Source organism: Salmo salar, chromosome 23 (assembly GCF_965601325.2).
Source record: "Salmo salar chromosome 23, fSalSal1, whole genome shotgun sequence".
Classification (NCBI taxonomy): domain Eukaryota; kingdom Metazoa; phylum Chordata; class Actinopteri; order Salmoniformes; family Salmonidae; genus Salmo; species Salmo salar.
The window spans coordinates 15,108,025-15,128,980 of NC_138313.1; the positions used below are offsets into that span (position 1 = coordinate 15,108,025).

The window sequence follows — 20,956 nt, forward strand, 5'->3', positions numbered from 1 at the left end:
TCTGGCTGTGATTGGGAGTCCCATAGGGTGGAGCACAATTGGCACAGCATCGTCTGGGTTCGGCTGGAGTAGACTGTCATTGTAAATAAGAATTTGTTCTTAACTGACTTGCCTAGTTAAATAAAAAAAAATACAACAAAATCTCTTGCATAGTTAGTTTTGTTTCGGTATGTTGCATTTAAAGTGGCTAATCTTGTGTTTTGATCACAATTCTCACAGTAAATTTAAACATTGATAGTGTTATCTAATGAGGAAAACTCTAGATAGTTGAGTGAAGTTCAATCTCCTGCTTGTCTGCACACTGATATTTCTTCTGTGCAGCAGTCCTGGGGGGAGCATCGCACCCTGCAGCTTAGAGGGAACATTGGTTATAGGCCTAATAATGATGATTTATTGGTAATAAAAAAAATCTGGTAGACTTAAGTAGGTCAAAATTACTTTACTTTCATATTTAGGCTATAAGTGAGTTGTTTGTGGCACAGTATGATTCTCTCTTAAGACCTGAGCTAGTGCTTTCTGTCTTATTTCACACGGTCGGGAATTTAACAACAAAAACGTGAAAAGAAATGAAAAACAACAAGCTCAATCAAAACCGTCTAACCAATTACAGAGCGCTGGTGTAACACCTATCGCTGTTGATCCTCCCACTTCTGCTGACCCACCTACTTTCAGACACAACATATAAGAAATTATTTGAGAGAAGCAGCGACCCCATGAACCCAAAGGCCCTTACTGCAGCCCCCACGGTGTCTATGGCGACAAAATATAACGGGGTTGGGCGGACGGAAAGAGAGCACTTACACCCACCGGAAACCATGTCTGCAGCACCAGCAGAAATGAAATTGAACGAATCCAAATTTATTTTTGTGATCACTCTAAAATCCCCGCACAAATGTATATTTGGTGCAATGAGAATCGCCCGATATACCTGCTAAACCGCTCGCCGTTATTGGATTCCGTTCAGCGATTTGGTGAAGTAGGTAGCCAAGTGTGAGTGTTTTAGAAACATCGTTGAGTTTTGTATGAGAGGAGGCAGCGGTGCAGACCCGCTCCCATGGTCTGTTTTTAAACCTTCGTCGCCGGGCGAGAAAATACATATCTAACTAGCAAGCTAAACATGGATCAGTATCACGAGTATTATTAAGAAATTAACCAGTATTATTTGTTTACTCATGTCAGTAGCTACAGTAGTTAACGGTTTCAGTATGCCCGATCGATGGTTTCGTTGAAGCTTGACTGCCTGATGCAGGCCTGCTTTTTTCTATCTGGAAATTTCTTGACTGGGGAAAGCCGCCCTTAACGGATTTCATGACTTCCTAGCATTAGCCTTTTTCGCTGCATCCCCGACTCAAATGATGCGTGTTGTGTCGTTGCATTGATTTTGGATGATCATATCATCTACTTTTAGCATATCAATGTAATATTTTTTTTTTTTATCCAAACGGTATATTTTTATGGGATTATCGGTAAATTCGAAGCAAATATGGTGAATTGGAAGCGGCTGCTGCGGGTGTCGAACCGCTCATTTTTGGCCTTCATTTTTTTCTTCTCCATGTCTACGACTGGTCTCTACTTCATATATGTGGCTCCTGGAATAGGTGAGTTTATCTTAACATGAACAGCTAATTTTGTGTTATTATCCAAGCTTGTGCCAAGCAAGCTACATTGACATCAACAGGGATGCCACGGACAGTACAGTGTGAAACTGTGGGGATGCTTTCTGCCAGTTAATACTACTGTAGCTTCCTGCTAGCCTAGTTAGGTTATCCATTTAACGTTAGTTATTTAACTAACGTTAGTTAGCTGGATAGCTAGCCATCCGATCCGCTTGCCTACAGCTGCAGTATTCCTGTGTATATGAAGACACAGCAGAGCCGGCGGGAGATATGGCTAGGAAAACGTCCCTCAATCCAACCGGTTTCCTTACAGCTTAACTAGGGTCGGACAACATTCCTGTGTATATAAGACACCCGGGACACGACGCGAGATATGGCTTGTAGAACAAACCTACCTCAACCCAAGGATGAGAAATGCCTTGTACTCCGAACTGTCCCATTATATCAACTGTCACACCGTTTAGATTGAACGACTCATTTAACTAGCAGTCTTTCAATCTTCGTGGTGTAACAGTTGTGATAATGGGACAATTCGGAGTACAACGTATTTCTCATCCTTGGGTTGAGGTAGGTTTGTTCTACAAGCCATATCTCGCGTCGTGTCCCGGGTGTCTTATATACACAGGAATGTTGTCCGACCCTAGTTAAGCTGTAAGGAAACCGGTTGGATCTCCTGGCGAGCTAGATAAACTAGCTAATCGTCCAGGGATCAGTTTACAACCTATTGGGCTTAACAAGTGAACCGATTATTTATCTTCTCTATATAGCTAGATAATCTTTCGGATAATTGCATGATAAATTACCTGCTTTGGCCGCCTTTCCATCCAGTTCTCTGCTGCCAATGACTGGAACGAATTGCAAAAATCGCTGAAGCTGGAGACTTGTATTTCCCTCACTAACTTTAAACATCAGCTATCCGAGTAGCTAACAGATCGCTGCAGCTGTACACAGCCCATTTGTAAATAGCCCATCCAATCTTACTACCTCATCCCCATATTGTGTTTATTTACTTTTCAACTCTTTTGCACACCAGTATTTCTACTTGCACATCATCATCTGCACATCTATCACTCCAGTGTTAATTTGCTAAATTGTAATTACTTACTACTATGGCCTATTTATTGCCTTAGCTCCTCACGCCATTTGCACACACTGTATATACTTTTTTCCCCTATTGTGTTATTGACTGTATGTTTGTTTATTCCATGTGTAACTCTGTGTTGTTTGTGTCGCACTGCTTTGCTTTATCTTGGCCAGGTCGCAGTTGTAAATGAGAACTTATTCTCAACTAGCCTACCTGGTTAAATAAAGGTGATATATTTTTTTTAAGTTAATTAGGCAGCTCGATATAACGTCAGCTGGTCGCTGTAACGTCAGTCAACATTGAACAGTCATGCGCTGTCTCTTCTACAAAGTGTGTGCTTGCTCAGAAACAAGCCATCTACTAATAATGTAGTAAACAAGATAGTTTAACTAATTGAGTAATTCATTTTCTTACAGGGATTTCAGAAAGGAACATTTAACTGATTATTCACTAGGTCTAACTTAGTAACTTTACACATAGCAGCAATCTTGTATGAATATCTGCCATGCTGCTGAACCATGCCATGCTGCTGAACCGTGCCATGCTCCTGAACCGTGCCATGCTGCTGAACCATGCCATGGTGGGAAGGGATATGGAGTTGTCCACGTTCACTAACCGTTGCATTGGTCGAGTTTGTTTTGCGTGGCCCGGTACCCCGAGTGAGTGGAGATTTCACTTAAGGACCAATGGAATGGTAGAAAATGAGCAAACTCTGCTCACCCTGGGGACCAGGCCATGCAAAACGTACTCGCCTGCTGACAGAGCCAGCAAGTAGAGCCACATGACCAACACTGCTAACTACCTAGTTGTGTGGTTTAGTAGCTAGGTAGTGTACATCTGATAGGCCTATATGTATTTCACATGAACAGAGTGAGCAAGGTAACCTAGAATAAGATCCATGTTTATGCCATTAATCCAATCAGCCAATGTTTAGTAAGATGGCAAATATGCCAGCGTTTCCCAAGTAAGTCATGTCTTGAAACAGTTTGTTTCTTTGAGTATATTAGTGGTCCCAGGGGTAAAAACCCCACAGCATATCAGTAGCTAAAATTAATTGGGCCTTTGTCTGAAGCAACACAAGAAAAGGGTGTTAGCTTTTATTTACGCATGGTTAACCAGCTGTTAGGCTTATATCTGTAGTTCCAACACTGTCACTACGAATGGTACAGTGTTTTGGCTACTGCTAGGCCATAAGGATCACGCTATGGACATAGTGCTGATCAAAGGAGGCTGGTGGGAGGAGCTATAGGAGGATGGGCTCATTGTAGTGGCTGGAGTATAATCAATGGAACAGTATCAAACACATCAAAACATGTAAACCACGTTTGACTCCGTTCCATTGATTTTAGTCCAGCCATTACAATGAGGAAGTCCTCCTATAGCTCCTACCACCAGCTGCCACTGGTGCTGATATAATATACAATATTCTGCAGCACTATTTTGAACAGGACAACACAGATAGCCAGGCGACTATCCTGGTCCCAGATTTGTTTGTGCTGTTAAGCCAACTCCTATGTCCTACAATGATAACGGTAAGACTAATAATAATTGATTGAATGTATTAACTGAAATGACCGTTACCAAACAAACATTGTATATTAGAAAATGTAAATGTACTGCTGGTGATACTGGTGTACTATCCCCGTGGCCTCTGCAATGGATTAGTCCACTCAGACAGGTGTTAATCAGACAAGTGTCTCGTGAACCATAAATAATTTTTATATATTTTCCACTTCCAAAAAAACAAATCTAGGTTGACCAAAAGCCTATCGACCAAACAATTCACTAAATGGGGTCAGCCCTACTGTATATACAATAGTATGTGGACACCCCTGTAAATTAGTGGATTCGGCTAGTTCAGCCACATCCATTGCTGACAGGTGTATAAAATCGAACACACCGCCATGCAATCTCCATCGACAAACATTTGCAGTAGAATGGCCTTACTGAAGAGCTCAGTGACTGTCAACGTGGCACCGTCATAGGATGCCTCCTGTCCAACAAGTAAGTTCGTCAAATTTATGCCATGCTAGAGCTGCCCCGTTCAACTGTAAGTGCTGTTATTGTAACGTGGAAACGTTTAGGAGCAACAACTGCTCAGCTGCGAAGTGATAGGCCACACAAGCTCAGAGAACTGGACTGTCGAGTGCTGAAGCGAGTATCGGGTAAAAATAGTTTGTCCTCGGTGGCAACACTCACTACCAAGTTCCAAACTGCCTCTGGAAGCAATGTCAGCACAATAACTGTTAGTTGGGATCTTCATGAAATGGGTTTCCATGGCCGAGTAGCCGCACACAAGCCTAAGATCACCATGCACAATGCCAAGCGTTGGCTGAAGTGGTGTAAAGCTCGCTGCCATTGGACTCTGGAGCATTGGAAACAATTTCTCTAGAGTGATGAATCACGCTTCACAATTTGGCAGTCCGACGGATGAATCTGGGTTTGGAGGATGCCAGGAGAATGCTACCTGTCTGACTGCATAGTGTAAGCTGTGAAGTTTAGTGGAGGAATAAAAGTCTGGAGCTGTTTTTCATGGTTCGGGCTAGGCCCTTTAGTTCCAGTGAAGGCAAATCTTAACGCTACAGCATACAATGTCATTTTAAACGATTCTGTGCTTCCAACTTTTGTGGCAACAGTTTGGAGAAGGCCCTTTCCTGTTGCAGCATGACAATACCCCTGTGCGAGGTCCATACAGAAATGGTTTGTCTAGATCTGTGTGGAAGAACTTGCCTGGCCTGTACAAAGCCCTGACCTCAACCCAATCGAACACCTTTGGGATGAATTGGAAAGCCGACTGCGAGCCAGGGCTAATTGCTCGACCACACTAATGCTATTGTGGCTGGATGGAAGGAAGTCCCTGCACCAATGTTCCAACATCCAGTGGAAAGCCTTCCCAGAAGAGTAGTCGCTGTTATAGCACCAAAGTGGGGACAAACTCCATATTAATGCCCATTATTTAATTTTCTTATGAGATGTTCGACAAACACGTGTCCACATACTTTTGGTCATGTAGTGTATTTATGTAGTTGGTGCTGTGTATTAACAAATATATATGGGTTTTAACTAGGGATGCAAGATATATCGGTGAGCATATTTAGGAATCGGACGATTTTAGCTAAAAATGCCAAAATCGCATCGGCCCGATGTCTAGTTTACCGCTGATGCGCAAAACCGATGTCAAAGCTGACGTGCATACGTATATAACGTAAGTAGATGACATAATGACGCCACGAAAAATACAGCGCTACACAGAACAAAAGCAGAAAAATACTAAGCGCACTCTTCCAACAACTAAACAAGTTCAAGTTGAGCAGTCTTTTGAAAGAGTAAGAACATTTCAGCAAGACAACTCGAAGGCGAAACCCATTAACGCCAAGATAATGGAATTCATTATGCTATGGGCGTCACGACTGACATTTGGACCAGCGACGTCAGCCCCATGAGCATGCCGAGTCTGACGGCACAGTGCGTTGACAAGGATTTCGTACAGAGGAAAGCCATATTGCATGCTCAAGAATGTGCTGGTTCTCATACTGCTGCTGCCATTTCAATGGCATTTGAGAGCATGTTTGAAACTAGGAGACATGAATACGCTCCTAGCGCCATTCGAACAACTGACTTGAGAAATAAGCTAATCAACTGCATCTGCAGCAGACTTGATTCCGTTTGTCATGGCATTGAAACGCCTCCTAAACAAAACTGCTGAAACTTAGAAATGTACTCGAGGCTGTAAACAAGCGATTCGGTGGTATTCTCTCTGAGCCTCTTTACTGTGCTCGATGCTAGGTACAAGGACCGCTACTTCGATGCAGACAAGAAACAGGGTTTACGTGAAATGTTACATACACAGCTGGACAAGATGGTAACGGACACAGTGCTCACTGAGGAAGAGGGGCCACGGACAGACAGAGCTGAAACTTCACTGCTTGACAGGTATGATGAAATCCTGGTTGAGAATGAAACGACTGAACAAATTAACAACGAAACAGCACAGCAAGTAACTGAAAGAAATAGGTTTTGATTATGTTTTACTGGTATTTTGTATTTTATTAGGATCCCCATTAGCTGTTGCAAAAGCAGCAGTTACTCTTCCTGGGGTCCACACAAAACCTGAAACAATACAGAATGACATAATACAGAACATCAATAGACAAGAACAGCTCAAGGATAGAACTACATTCATTTTTAAAAAGGCACACGTAGCCTACATCAATGCATACACAAACTATCTAGGTCAAGTAGGGGAGAGGCGTTGTGAGGTGTTACTTTCTCTATTTTTTTTAAATCTAGGTTTGCTGTTTATTTGAGCAATATGAGATGGAAGGAAGTTCCATGCAATAAGGGCTCTATATAATGCTATACGTTTTCTTGAATTTGTTCTGGACTTGGGGACTATGAAAAGACCCCTTGTGGCATGTCTGGTGGGATAAGTGTGTGTGTGTGTCAGCTGTGTGTAAGTTGACTATGCAAACAATTTGGGATTTTCAACATATTAATGTTTCTTGCCGTCAGTCTCTCCTCAACTCTTAGCCAAGAGAGACTGCCATGCATAGTATTAATATTAGCCCTCTGATTACAATTAAGAACAAAACGTGCCACTCTGTTCTGTGCCAGCTGCAGCTTAACTAGGTCTTTCCTTGCAGCACTGGACCACACAACTGGACAATAATCATGCTTTGTTTAATGCCAGTGGCAGGTCAAAATAGAAAAGAGGGCCTAGAGAGCTGCCCTCCGGTACACCACACTACATGTTTGACATTAGAGACGCTTCCATTAAAGACAACCCTTTGAGTTCTATTAGATGGATTGCTCTGAATACACGATATGGCAGAGGTTGAAAAGCCATAACACATTTTTCCAACAACAGTTTATGGTCAATAATATCAAAGGATGCACTGAAATCTAACAGTACAGCTCCCACAATCTTCTTACTATCAATTTCTTTCAACCATTCATTAGTCATTTGTGTCAGTGCAGTACACGTTGAGTGCCCTTCTCTATAAGCATTCTGAAAGTCTTGTTAATTTGTTTACAGAGAAATAGCATTGTATTTGGTCAAACACTATTTTTTCCAACAGTTGCTAAGAGATGGCAGCAAGCTTATAAGTCTGCTGTTAGAACCTGTAAAGGCCGCGTTACCACTCTTGGGTAGCGGAATTACTTAGGCTTCCCTCCAGGCCTGAGGACAAAGACTTTCTTCTAGGCTCAGATTAAAAATACGATAGATAGGAGTGGCTGTAGAGTCAGCCACCATCAGTAGCTTTCCTTCTAAGTTGTCTATGCCAGGAGGTTTGTCATTATTGATCATTAACAATAATTGTTCCACCTCTCCCACACTAACTTTACAAAATTCAAATTTGCACTGCTTCCAATATTAGTTTTTTTATACATGATATAAATGCTCTGTTTGTCATGGGCATTTCCTGCCTACGTTTGCCCACTTTGCCACTGAAATAATCATAAAAATAATTGGCAAATTCAAATGGTTTTGTGATGAATAATCCATCTGATTCGTTGAAAGATGGAATTGAATTTGTCTTTCTGCCCATAATTTAAAGTACTGAAGTTTTTTTCCCATTATTCTTGATATCATTGATCTTGGCTTCATAAAAGTTTCTTCTTTTTGTTGAGTTTAGTCACAATTTCTCAATTTGCATTCAGTAAGCCAGTCAGATGTACAGCCAGATTTATTAGCCAATCCTTTTGCCCCATCACTTTCAACTCTACAGTTTTTCAATTCCTCATAAATCCATGGAGCCTTAACAGTTATAACAATCAGTTTCTTAACAGGTGCATGTTTATTAATAATTGGAAGAAGCAATTTCATAAATTCATGATGTGAAGCGTCTGTATGCTCCTCATTAATCACATCAGACCAACAAATATTTTTAACATCATCCACGTAAGAGTCACAGCAAAATCTTTTGTATGATCTCTTGTACACTATTTTAGGCCCAGCTGTTGGAACTTTGGCTTTCCTAGATACAGCCACTATATTGTGATCATTGCATCCAATGGGTACGGATATACAGTTGAAGTTGGAAGTTTACATACACTTAGGTTGGAGTCATTAAAACTCGTTTTTCAACCACTCCACAAATTTATTGTTATCAAACTATAGTTTTGTCAAGTCGGTTAGGACATCTACTTTGTGCACGACGCAAGTAATTTCTCCAACAATTGTTTACAGATTATTTCGCTTATAAATCATTGTATCACATTTCCAGTGGGTCAGAAGTTTACATGCACTAAGTTGACTGTGCCTTTAAACAGCTTGGAAGATTCCAGAAAATGATGTCATGACTTTAGAAGCTTCTGATAGGCTAATTGACTTCATTGGTTTCAATTGGAGGTGTACCTGTGGATGTATTTCAAGGCCTACCTTCCAACTCAGTGCCTCTTTGCTTGACATCATGGGAAAATCCAAAGAAATCAGCCAAGACCTCAGGAAAAAAATTGTAGACCTTCACAAGTCTGGTTCATCCTTGGGAGCAATTAACAAACGTCTGAAGGTACCACGTTCATCTGTACAAAAAATAGTATGGAAGTATAAACACCATGGGACCACACAGCCATCATACCGCTCAGGCACGAGACGCGTTCTGTCTCCTAGAGATGAACGTACTTTGGTGCAAATCAATCCCAGAACAACAGCAAAGAACATTGTGAAGATGCTGGAGGAGACGGGTACAAAAGTATCTATATCCACAGTAAAACGAGTCCTATATCGACATAACCTGAAAGGCCGCTCAGCAAGGAAGAAGCCACTGCTCCAGAACCGCAATAAAAAAGCCAGACTATGGTTTGCAACTGCACATATGGACAAATATTTTACTTTTTGGAGAAATGTCCTCTGGTCTGGAAAAAGGGGGAAGCTTGCAAGCCAAAGAACACCATCTCAACCGTGAAGCACAGGGGTGGTAACATGTTTGTTGGGGTGGTTTGCTGCAGGAGGGACTGGTGCACTTCACAAAATAGATGGCTTCATGGGGTAGGAAAATTGTGGATATATTTAAGCAACATCTCAAGACATCAGTCAGGAAGTTAACGCTTGGTCGCAAATGGGTCTTCCAAATGGACAATGACCCCAAGCATACTTCCAAATTTGTGGCAAAATGGCTTAAGGACAACAAAGTCAAGGTATTGGAGTGGCCATCACAAAGCCCTGACCTCAATCCTATAGAAAATTTGTGGGCAGAACTGAAAAAGCGTGTGTAAGCAAGGAGGCCTACAAACCTGACTAAGTTACACCAGCTCTGTCAGGAGGAATGGGCCAAAATTCACCCAACTTATTGTGGGAAGCTTGTGGAAGGCTACCCAAAACATTTGACCCAAGTTAAAGGCAATTCTACCAAATACTAATTGAGTGTATGTAAACTTCTGACCCACTGGGAATGTGATGAAAGAAATAAAAGCTGAAATAAATTATTCTCTCTACTATTATTCTGACATTTCACATTCTTAAAATAAAGTGGTGATCCTAACTGACCTAAGAATGGGAATTGTTACTAGGATTAAATGTCAGGAATTGTGAAACTGAGTTTAAAGGTATTTGGCTAAGGTGTATGTAAACTTCTGACTTCAACTGTCGCTTTAGAACTACGTTCTACAGCATTAGTAGAAATGTGATCGATACATGTCAATGATCTTGTTCCTGTTGTGTTTGTAAACACCCTGGTAGGTTGATTTAATAACCTGATTACAGACGCTTGGGACATATGTAAATGCCAACAAAATAACTTTTTTGGTCAGCGTGTGTGTGTGTGACCTTTTTTTTTCACTAGGCAAGTCCGTTAAGAACAAATTCTTATTTACCATTACGGCCTACCCCGGCCAAACCCTGACGATGCTGGGCCAGTTGTGCACCGCCCTATGGGACTCCCAATCACGGCCGGATGTGATACAGCCTGGATTCGAACCAGAGACTCTAGTGACTCCTCTTGCACTGCATCTTAGTGCCTTAGACCGCTGTGTGTGTAACTATTTAACTGTACTAGAATGCTTAAGGCCTAAGGTTTTATTTTTTGGGGGCAAGCAAATATTGGTATCGGCCAAAAATGTCATCGGTGCATCCCTAGTTTTAACTGTATTTGTTAGTTTGCAGTTGGTCAATTTATGCTCCCCACATATATAAAAACCACAGTGATGGAATGCCTCGAACGCAAGATCATAATTTCTGCGTCACACGGTGGAGGATCATATTGCCTCTAGCCTACGGCACATGGTAAGCTGTAAGTGTCACTTCCCTTTTTAGTATGGTAAATGGCTGTAAGGATTTTTCTACAATATTCACAACATATTGACACAATTACAATCTTTATAGAATAAAAATCTAATTTCCTCAATTACATGTGGTAATATGTATTTGTGTGAACATTTTAGCTAGTAAGTGAGCTGTAAATGAAACGAAGTGAATTATCTCCTCCCTCTCTCCCCGGTTTTAGCTTACGGCTATCAGTTTAGCTGGCTAGGTTTAGGATACTAATACTAGCTCACAAGTGACAAACTTTGCTAGCTACAGTGCTTTTAGAATGTATTCATACCCCTAGACCTATTTCGCATTTTGTTACAGCCTGATTCAATAAAATAAAACGTGTATAAAAAAAAAAATGTTCTCACCCATCGACACACAGTACCCGCAAATGACAATGTGAAAACATGTTTTTAGACATTTTTACAAATTTGCTGATGAGAACTAATTTACATAAGTATGCACAACCCTGAGTCAATACATGTTACAATCACCTTTGGCAGTGTTTACAGCTATGTCTCTTTCTGGGTAAGTCTCTAAGAGCTTTCCCACACAAGACTTTTCAACATTCTTCAAGCTCTGTCAAGTTGGTTGTTGATCATTTCTAGACAGCCATTTTCAAGACTTGCCATAGATTTTCAAGTAGATTTAAGTAAAAATTTACTAGACCAATATTCAATGTCATCTTGGTTAGCAACTCCAGTGTATATTTGGCCATATGTTTTAGGATATTGTCCTGCTGAAAAGTGACTAGGTCTCCCATTGTCTGTCGGAAAGCAGATTGAACCAGGTTTTCCTCTAGAATTTTGCCTGTCCTTAGCTCCATTCTGTTATATATATATATATATATACACACACACACAACACACACACACACACACACACACAAACTCCCTAGTTCTTGCCTATGACGAGCATAACTTTAACATGATTCAGCCACCACCATGCTTGAAAATATGAAGTGGTGTGTGTGTGTTTGGATTTGCCCCAAACAACGCTTTGAGTTCAGGACATGAAGATACATTTTTAGCAGTTTCACTTTAGCGCCTCATTGCAAACACGATGCATGTATTCTGATCAGGCTTGCTTCTTTTCACTGTCATTTAGGTATTCATACACCATCCAAGTGTAATGAATAACTTCTCCATCCTCAAAGAGAGATTTCATGTTTTACCAATCTACCAATAGATGCCCTTCTTTGCGAGGCATTGGAAAAGTTCTCTGGTCTTTGTGGTCGAATCTGTGTTTTAAATTCAGTGCTTGACTAAAGGGCCTTACAGAAAATTGTGTGTGTGGGGTACAGAAATTCGGTAGTCATTAAAAAATCATGTTAAAGACTATTGTTGCACACTGTGAGTCCATGCAACTTATGTGACTTGGTAAGCACATTTTTACTCCTGAACTTATTTAGGCTTGCAATACAGAAGGGGTTGAATACTTACACATTCAAGATATTTCAGCTTTTTAATTAATTAGTAAAAAATTCTAAAAACCACTTTGACATTGTGGGGTATTGTGTGTAGACCACAACATCTCAGTTTAATCCTTTTTAAAATTCAAGCTGTAACACAACACAATGTGGAAAAGTATGAATACTTTCTGAAGGCACCTTATGCTAGCGACATACACAAACAAAATCAATCTAGTTGACTTATTTTGCTAGCTAGAAAGAAATTGCCACATTAATTCAGAAAGGAATAGGATAGCTAGCTATATAGCAAGCGAAGGTTAGCAGCTGCATCATCAACAAGAAGCAACTGGGACAACATTGATCCTAAGATCACAGAATAAGCAAAATCCACAGAATGAGCAAAAACCACAATCCACCCCTCCAAAGAAAACATGGCTCTGGGGCTTCTCCGAAATGTCCCCAGCCTAGCTGCAAAGCGTAGCCCCTTAACTTGATCTATACCTCTGTTGCAGCCAGGCCTGGATTTTTGTGATTTGAGGGGCATGGCCATTTGGCCTTCAAGAAATTCCCAATCTGCCAGGGCACCAAGGCCATCTTGCTAGGGCACTAAGTCCATTAACCAAAATAGGCCATTTTATATTGATTTGAAAACCGAAAAAAAGCAATTCTGTTAGGGAAAAACATAAGTATATGTGAATGTACATAAATAATTGACCTACATGTTGAGTTGTAGGTGATAGCCGATGCTGACATGAAGAGTGTGCCTGAAAATCCACACTTTAATGAGACTTAATTACACGTGTGTGTGTGTGTGTGTGTGTGTGTGTGTGTGTGTGTGTGTGTACATTTGAAGTCGGAAGTTTACATTCACCTTAGCCAAATACCTTTAAACTCAGTTTTTCACAATTCCTGACATTTAATCCTAGTAAAAATTCCCTGTCTTAGGTCAGTTAGGATCACCACTTCATATTAAGAATGTGAAATGTCAGAATAATAGTAGTGATTTATTTTATTTCTTTCATCACATTCCCAGTGGGTCAGAAGTTTACATGCACTCAATTGGTATTTGGTAGCATTGCCTTTAAATGGTTTAACTTGGATCAAAAGTGTCGGGTAGCCTTCCACAAGCTTCCCACAATAAGTTGGGTGAATTTTGGCCCATTCCTCCTGACAGAGCTGGTGTAACTTAGTCAGGTTTGTAGGCCTCCTTGCTTACACACGCTTTTTCAGTTCTGCCCACAAATTTTCTATGGGATTGAGGTCAGGGCTTTGTATGCTTGGGGTCATTGTCCATTTGGAAGACCCATTTGCGACCAAGCTTTAACTTCCTGACTGATGTCTTGAGATGTTGCTTCAATATATCCACATCATTTTCCACCCTCATGATGCCATCTATTTTGTGAAGTGCACCAGTCCCTCCTGCAGCAAACCACCCCCACAACATGATGCTGCCACCCCTGTGCTTCACGGTTGGGATGGTGTTCTTCGTCTTGCAAGCCTCCCCCTCTTTCCTTCAAACAATGTTGGGCATTATGGCCAAACAGTACTATTTTTGTTTAATCAGACTAGAGGACATTTCTCCATAAAGTACGATCTTTGTCCCCATGTGCAGTTGCAACCGTAGTCTGGCTTTTTTATGGAGGTTTTGGAGCAGTCACTTCTTTTTTGCTGAGCGGCCTTTCAGGTTATGTCGATATAGGACTCATTTTACTGTGGATATAGATACTTTTGTACCTGTTTTCCTCCATCTTCACAAGGTCCTTTGCTGCTGTTCTGGGATTGATTTGCACTTTTCGCACCAAAGTACGTTCATCTCTAGGAGACAGAACGTGTCTCCTTCCTGAGTGGTATGACGGCTGCATGGTCCCATGGTGTTTAAACTTGCGTACTATTGTTTGTACAGGTGAGCGTGTTACCTTCAGGTATTTGGAAATTGCTCCCAAGGATGAACCTGACTTGTGTACCATTTCTGAGGTCTTGGCTGATTTTTCTTTTGATTTTCCCATGATGTCAAGCAAAGAGGCACTCATTTTTGATGGTAGGCCTTGAAATGCATCCACAGATACACCTCCAATTGACTCAAATGATGTCAATTAGCCTATCAGAAGCTTCTAAAGTCATGGTATCATTTTCTGGTATCTTCCAAGCTGTTTAAAGGCACAGTCAACTTAGTGTATGTAAACTTCTGACCCACTGGAATTGTGATAATTGTTGGAAAAATTACTTGTCATGCACAAAGTACATATCCTAACCGACTTGCCAAAACTGTAGTTTGTTAACAAGAAATTTGTTGAGTGGTTGAAAAACAAGTTTTAACCTCTTGGGGCTAGGTGGGACGCTAGCGTGCCACCCGTGGTGCACTCCATCAACAGCAGGTGCATTTCAAGAGCGGCAAATTTGAATCCAAATAAATGTCAAAATTCTAATTTTTCAAAAATACAACTATTTTACACCATTTGAAAGATAAACATCTCCTTAATCTAACCACGTTTTACGATTTCAAAAAGGTTTTACGGCGAAAGCATAAATTTAGAGTATGTTAGGACAGTACATTTACAAGAGTTGTGTGTAATGTTTTGTCAAGTCAAAGACAGGGTCACCAAAACCATAAAACCAGCTAAAATGATGCACTAACCTTTTACAATCTCCATCAGATGACACTCCTAGGACATTATGTTAGACAATGCATGCATTTTTAGTTCTATCAAGTTCATATTTATATCCAAAAACAGCGTTTTACTATGGCATTGATGTTGAGGAAATCGTTTCCCTCCAATAACCGGCAGTCAAGTCAGCGTAACAAATTAAATAATTAAAATTAGAAAACATTGGTAAAATATTATATTGTCATTTAAAGAATTATAGATTTACATCTCTTGAACGCAATCAACTTGCCAGATTTAAAAATAACCTTACTGGGAAATCACACTTTGCAATAATCTGAGCACTGCGCCCAGAAAAATACGCGTTGCGATACAGACTAGACGTCATGTTGGGGAGATCTAAAATCGAAAATACTATGTAAATAATCCATTACCTTTGATTCTCTTCATCAGATGTCACTTCCAGGTATCACAGGTCCATAACGAATGTAGTTTTGTTCAAAAAAGCTCATCATTTATGTCCAAAAATCTCAGTCTCGTTAGCACATGATGTAAGCCAGCCGGACTTCTCGTCATGAACGAGGGGAAAAAATATATTTCCGTTCGTTCAAACATGTCAAACGTTGTATAGCATAAATCATTAGGGCCTTTTTTAACCAGAACATGAATAATATTCAAGGTGGACGAATGCATACTCTTTTATAACGTATTGGAACGAGGGTACCCAACATGAACTCGCGCGCCAGGTGTCTAATGGGACATCACCGTTCCATGGCTCTTGTTCGGTCAGATCTCCCTCCAGAAGACTCAAAACACTTTGTAAAGGCTGGTGACATCTAGTGGAAGCAATAGGAAGTGCCAAAATATTCCTAAACCCCTGTGTTTTTCAATGGGATAGGTTTAAAGTCAATACAACACATCAGGTATCCACTTCCTGTCAGAAAATGTCTCAGGGTTTTGCCTGCCAAATGAGTTCTGTTATACTCACAGACACCATTCAAACAGTTTTAGAAACTTTAGAGTGTTTTCTATCCATATATAATAAGTATATGCATATTCTAGTTACTGGGTAGGATTAGTAACCAGATTAAATCGGGTACATTTTTTTTATCCAGACGTGCAAATGCTGCCCCCTAGACCCAACAGGTTAATGACTCCAAGCTAAGTGTATGTGAACTTCCGACTTCAACTGTATGTATCTCTATCTCAGAAAAATAAGAAATGTGGCCAGAAACAAAGCACTTCCTTCTGAAACTGTCAGTCTATTCTTGTTCTGAGAAAGGAAGGCTATTCTGTTACTGTAATTGAATTATGGAAAAATGTGTAATGTAATTACTGCAATTAAGCTACAATGGGAAATCCTAGTACTGACAAAACACAGTTGGGTCACCTGCTACTGTCCTCGCTTCCACTGGCATACTGTTGTGTTCTGCTCGTAATGTTTTTTTTCTCTCTTTTTGTGGTCAAAGCAAGAATGTGAAATAGTCTGGACAACCCCCTCACGTACCCTCTTTCTCTTTGACGCTCTCTCTCGAATGTCACTTCTCCTGGCTCTTACTGACACCATGACGCATACCACTTATCCTCTTTCCATTTACTGTAACAAGCATCCTCACCCACTGATCACTGACCAACATCAAATTATATTAGTCACATGCGCTGAATACAACAGGTGAAGACCTTACAGTGAAATGCTTACTTACGAGCCCCTAACCAACAATGCAGTTAAATAAATAAATACGAATAAGAAATAAAAGTAACAGGTAATTAAAGAGCAGCAGTAAAATAACAATCGCGAGACTATATACAGGGGGTACCGGTACAGAGTCAATGTGGGTGGGGCACCGGTTGAGGTAATATGTACACGTAGGTAGAGTTATTAAAGTGACTATGCATAGATGATAACAACAGAGTAGCAGTGGTGTAAAAGAGGGAGGAGGGGGGGGGGGCAATAGTCTGGGTAGCCATTTGATTAGGTGTTCAGGAGTCTTATGGCTTGGGGGTTGAAGCTGTTTAGAAGCCTCTTGGACCTAAACTTGGTGCTCTGGTACCGCTTGCCGTGTGGTAACAGAGAGAACAATCTATAACTTGGGTAGCTGGAGTCTTTGACAATTTTTAGGGCCTCTGACACTTCCTGGTATAGAGGTCCTGGATGGCAGGACTCTTGGCCCCAGTGATGTACTGGGCCGTTCGCACTACCCTCTGTAGTGCCTTGCGGTCGGAGGCCGAGCAGTTGCCATACCAGGCAGTGATGCAACCAGTCAGGATGCTCAACGTCCATGGATGTTGACATTTGGTCAGTCCGCCCTGGCAGAACCAAATCTGAACCAATCATAGATGTCTGTTTCGCAAGTTTGGAAAGTACAATACAGTAGAGTACAGAACAGTACAGTAAAGCACACGAGTGCAGTATAATGTGCTATACTGTGTGTTCAAACTTGTGAAACATAGACGTCCATGATTGGTTTCAGATTTGGTCTGGTCCGACCAAATGTAATAGGTATATTTCTACCTTTGTGTAACTATTCAGGATACATCACAATGAAGAAAATTGTAATTCATATCCATAATAATGCTTTTCTCTATAGTACTGATCAGGGACCCATGATGTAATTCCGTAACCATAATTACGTTACTGGATCTAAGTCCACTTCATATACTGTAGTTCAATAACCAAAATATCTATATTTTTTTAAACTCAAGGTGTCACGTCATAGCTGACACCACATTCTTTCTGCAGACATCTTTGAATCTTAATTCGGAGCAGATATTCTTTGGAAAATGTGATCTCATAAGTAATTTTTACCATAATTCTGTTACCAGACTTTGCATCTGCACAGTTCTTCCAGTAAAGATTTTTTTGTTGAAATTGTTCAAAGCAGTCCTCGTGCATAGAGTTGTATGGTTTGTTAAGCTTTTAAATCAATGTTTTTTTTGTTTGGCATAGCCTATAGTTTAATGTGAAATATCTGAGTCAAAGCGCAGTTCCGTTAGCATGAATTGCCCTTGTGCAACAACTATTTTACAAAATGTTTACATTTTATAAAAGGCTTTTCAATTTACTTTGACATTATGGAGCATTTTATGTAGACCGATGACAAAAAAAAATCTCAAATCTATTTTATTTCAATCCGACTTTGTAATACTACATAATGTGAAAAAATCCAGGGGGTGAATACTTATGATACCCACTGTACAAATAAACACATTTCAAAGTGCTTGAAAAGCAAAACAAACATCAATTAAAGTATGAATTAGAGGTCGGCCGATTAATCGGAATGGCCGATTTAATTAGGGCCGATTTTCAAGTTTTCATAACAATCGGTATTTTTGGCCACCGATTTGCCTTTATTTTTATTTTAATTTTTATTTTTTTTATATATATCTTTATATTTATATATACATATATTTATATGTTTTCATCCTCTGAGCCATCGAACACCAGCTTTCTTTTTCATATCATATGGAAGTCCCATAGGTTATCCGCTATGTTCTATGTTTATTATCACATATTATTCCTGAGTATCCGTTCTTTAATACCAGATGTGTATGTCCAGTCAGGGATGACTGTGTGTACAGTATCTGAGACAATGTCAGTATGTAGGCTAACAAGATTGGATAATGCTGGATTATATGGTCAATTGGTCAGTCATTATTAGTCAGATATGGTCAGCACAGAGAGCGTGGTGTATGATGCCACACACACACACACACACACACCTTCTCATCGGGAGTGTGTGTGTGAGACAGTGGACTGTGCTTTTGCAATGCTTTACATAAGTGTGGTACCACCCAAGTTGTGGTGAAAGGGCACAGCACTGACCCTGATATGCACATGTTTGGTGATTCAGACTCAGAGATTGGCCTACCTGTCCAATTTAATTATATAGTTAAACCTGAATCAGTCTCTAATAACAGTAACAGGGGATGTTTGCTTTATGCTGTTGCTGGGATACAGGCTAGTCAGATATGTTGGTTGAAATTTGGTTATTTAGCCTCAGAAGGCTTCTCAAAACTAGGCTTCTGTGAATTAGTTGGTAGAGCTGGGCAATATGGACAAAATATCATATTACTATTTTTCTACACATTTGACAGTATGACACTATTTAGTTGTTATAATTGCCACACTGTGCCACGCATCATGATATGGGCAAAATCTAGTCCTAGTTTAATTAGTGAACTGTTGGAATCTTGGAAATATAACAATTCTAATTATATAGTTGGAATATAGTGGGCAGGACCTAGAATACATTGTTTGACATGACAATGAATTAATAAGCCAGGGAGGAATTATTGACAGAGTAGGAACCAAAGTGTTGGTCAGTGTTTCCAGGGGACCCTAATTAGATGTTAGATCACAAGTTTTGTTGGCTCGCTAGCTAGACAACATAATCATGCTTCGCCTATTTCTGATAAGCATGTTTGTGCAATGGTATCTAGGCAATGGTACCAGGCGGTATTAGCTAGCTAGTTACGGCTACTCTGACTCTTAGCTGGCTAGCTAGCTTGCTAAATGTACTAACTAGCAATTAGCGTTAGCGGCTAACTAAGTTATTTTAGCAACACATTACTAAGAAAAAACAAAACTAGCAGACACTAGTTACACAAACAAATAGTGTAATTTTATAAGACTTGTGGAAGCAGCATGTCACCAACATTTGTTGCATCCGTCTGACCATTGAGTGAACGGCAAGTTGTCGAGCAACTACTATCTCCTTGAGTGTCAGGGCTGGGTGTGGTCAGCGGCATGCAGGAGGATAGGGAGAGATATGACTCATGTAGAAAACGAGGTGAACTATAAAAAAAAATGTATTATACATGCCGGAGTTGCACATCACATTTAACAAAGCAAACATTGAAATACCATTATAGAAGGTAAAGTAAAAACTCATACCGGTCCGTGCATCAGTACCGGTATATAGTAAAATACGGTATACCGCTCAGACCTATTAGTTGGCGTTTCAGTGTAAAGGACTCTTAGTGCTTGACCGGTCCTCTGTAATGGGTGATAGATCAGATGGTGTGTGGTGTCTGTGTGTGAGTTTGTGTAATTTATTTGGTGCCTGTGTTCGTAATTGATGAGATGGGTGTGTAAGTTGATGAGATGCATGAGTGTGTAAACTGATGAGGTGTGTAACCTTAGCTGATGAAATGTGTGTGTGCCCTGGCTGTTTTGCTGCAGTAGTGGTAAATGTTAAATGATTCAGAGCCCCTAGCAGCCTCTAGGCTGGGAGTGGGACTGAGACTGTGTCCCAAATAGACGCACTACTTTTGACTGGGGCCTATAGGGTGAGGTGCACTATGTAAGAAATAGGTCTCTATTTAGGATGTAGCCAGAGAAAGGGATTTCCTGCCGCTTATCTCGCCTCCCTGTGTCTCATCACTGTTAGCGGCTGGGACCGTGTTAAACCGTGGCATTGGGTGACAGCTGAGGTTGTTCCTTTATGGCCAAGCGACTGGGGGAGGGAAAGCTTTTACGCTGACGACTTGAGCAGTCAGCAAATTTACTGTCGTGGACAGGTACGTGAGGGGGGTGTAATTGAACCAGTCAGACTAAAGTGATTGCACTCTCTTTCCTTTTGTCCCTCTCTTTCCTACGTCTCTCTCCCTCCTTTTCCTCACCCTCCCCTCTCGCTCTCCCTGTCTCAATCCCTCTCTCCAGCCAACACCTACTTCTTCATGGTGCAAGCCCAGGGCATCATGTTGAGGGATAATGTGAGGACCATTGGTCAGATGATCAGACTCTACACCAATAAGAACAGTACTCTCAACGGCACAGGTGAGTTTGATAGGAGTTGAGCCAGACGGGGTCTCCAATCTTAGGAGGGTAGTAGAAGGGCATTTAACACCATAGTACCCTCCAGGTGGTGACGGGTGTTGAGGGTAGGTAACAACATATCCACCCCGCTGATCCTCAACACTGGGGCCCCACAAGGGTGCATTCTGAGCCCTCTCCTGTACTCCCTGTTCACCCACGACTGCATGGCCATG

The 20,956-nt window shown here is 40.8% G+C and overlaps 1 protein-coding gene across 2 annotated transcripts in view; it reads left to right on the plus strand.

Annotated features, from left to right (window-relative positions):
• Positions 1 to 725: 725 nt before the first annotated feature.
• LOC106584194 (beta-1,4-galactosyltransferase 6) overlaps positions 726 to 20,956 on the plus strand; it is a 46,102-nt gene continuing 25,871 nt past the window's right edge. Inside the window, exons 1-2 of one of the 2 annotated variants that reach the window (XM_014169187.3) lie at positions 726 to 1,598; positions 20,628 to 20,744. In XM_014169187.3, coding sequence (XP_014024662.1) covers positions 1,484 to 1,598; positions 20,628 to 20,744 — 232 coding nt within the window. In that variant the 5' untranslated portion in view covers positions 726 to 1,483. Of the gene's footprint in view, positions 1,599 to 20,627; positions 20,745 to 20,956 lie in introns of those variants that run through there. The other variant, XM_045706529.2, reaches the window with a different exon arrangement.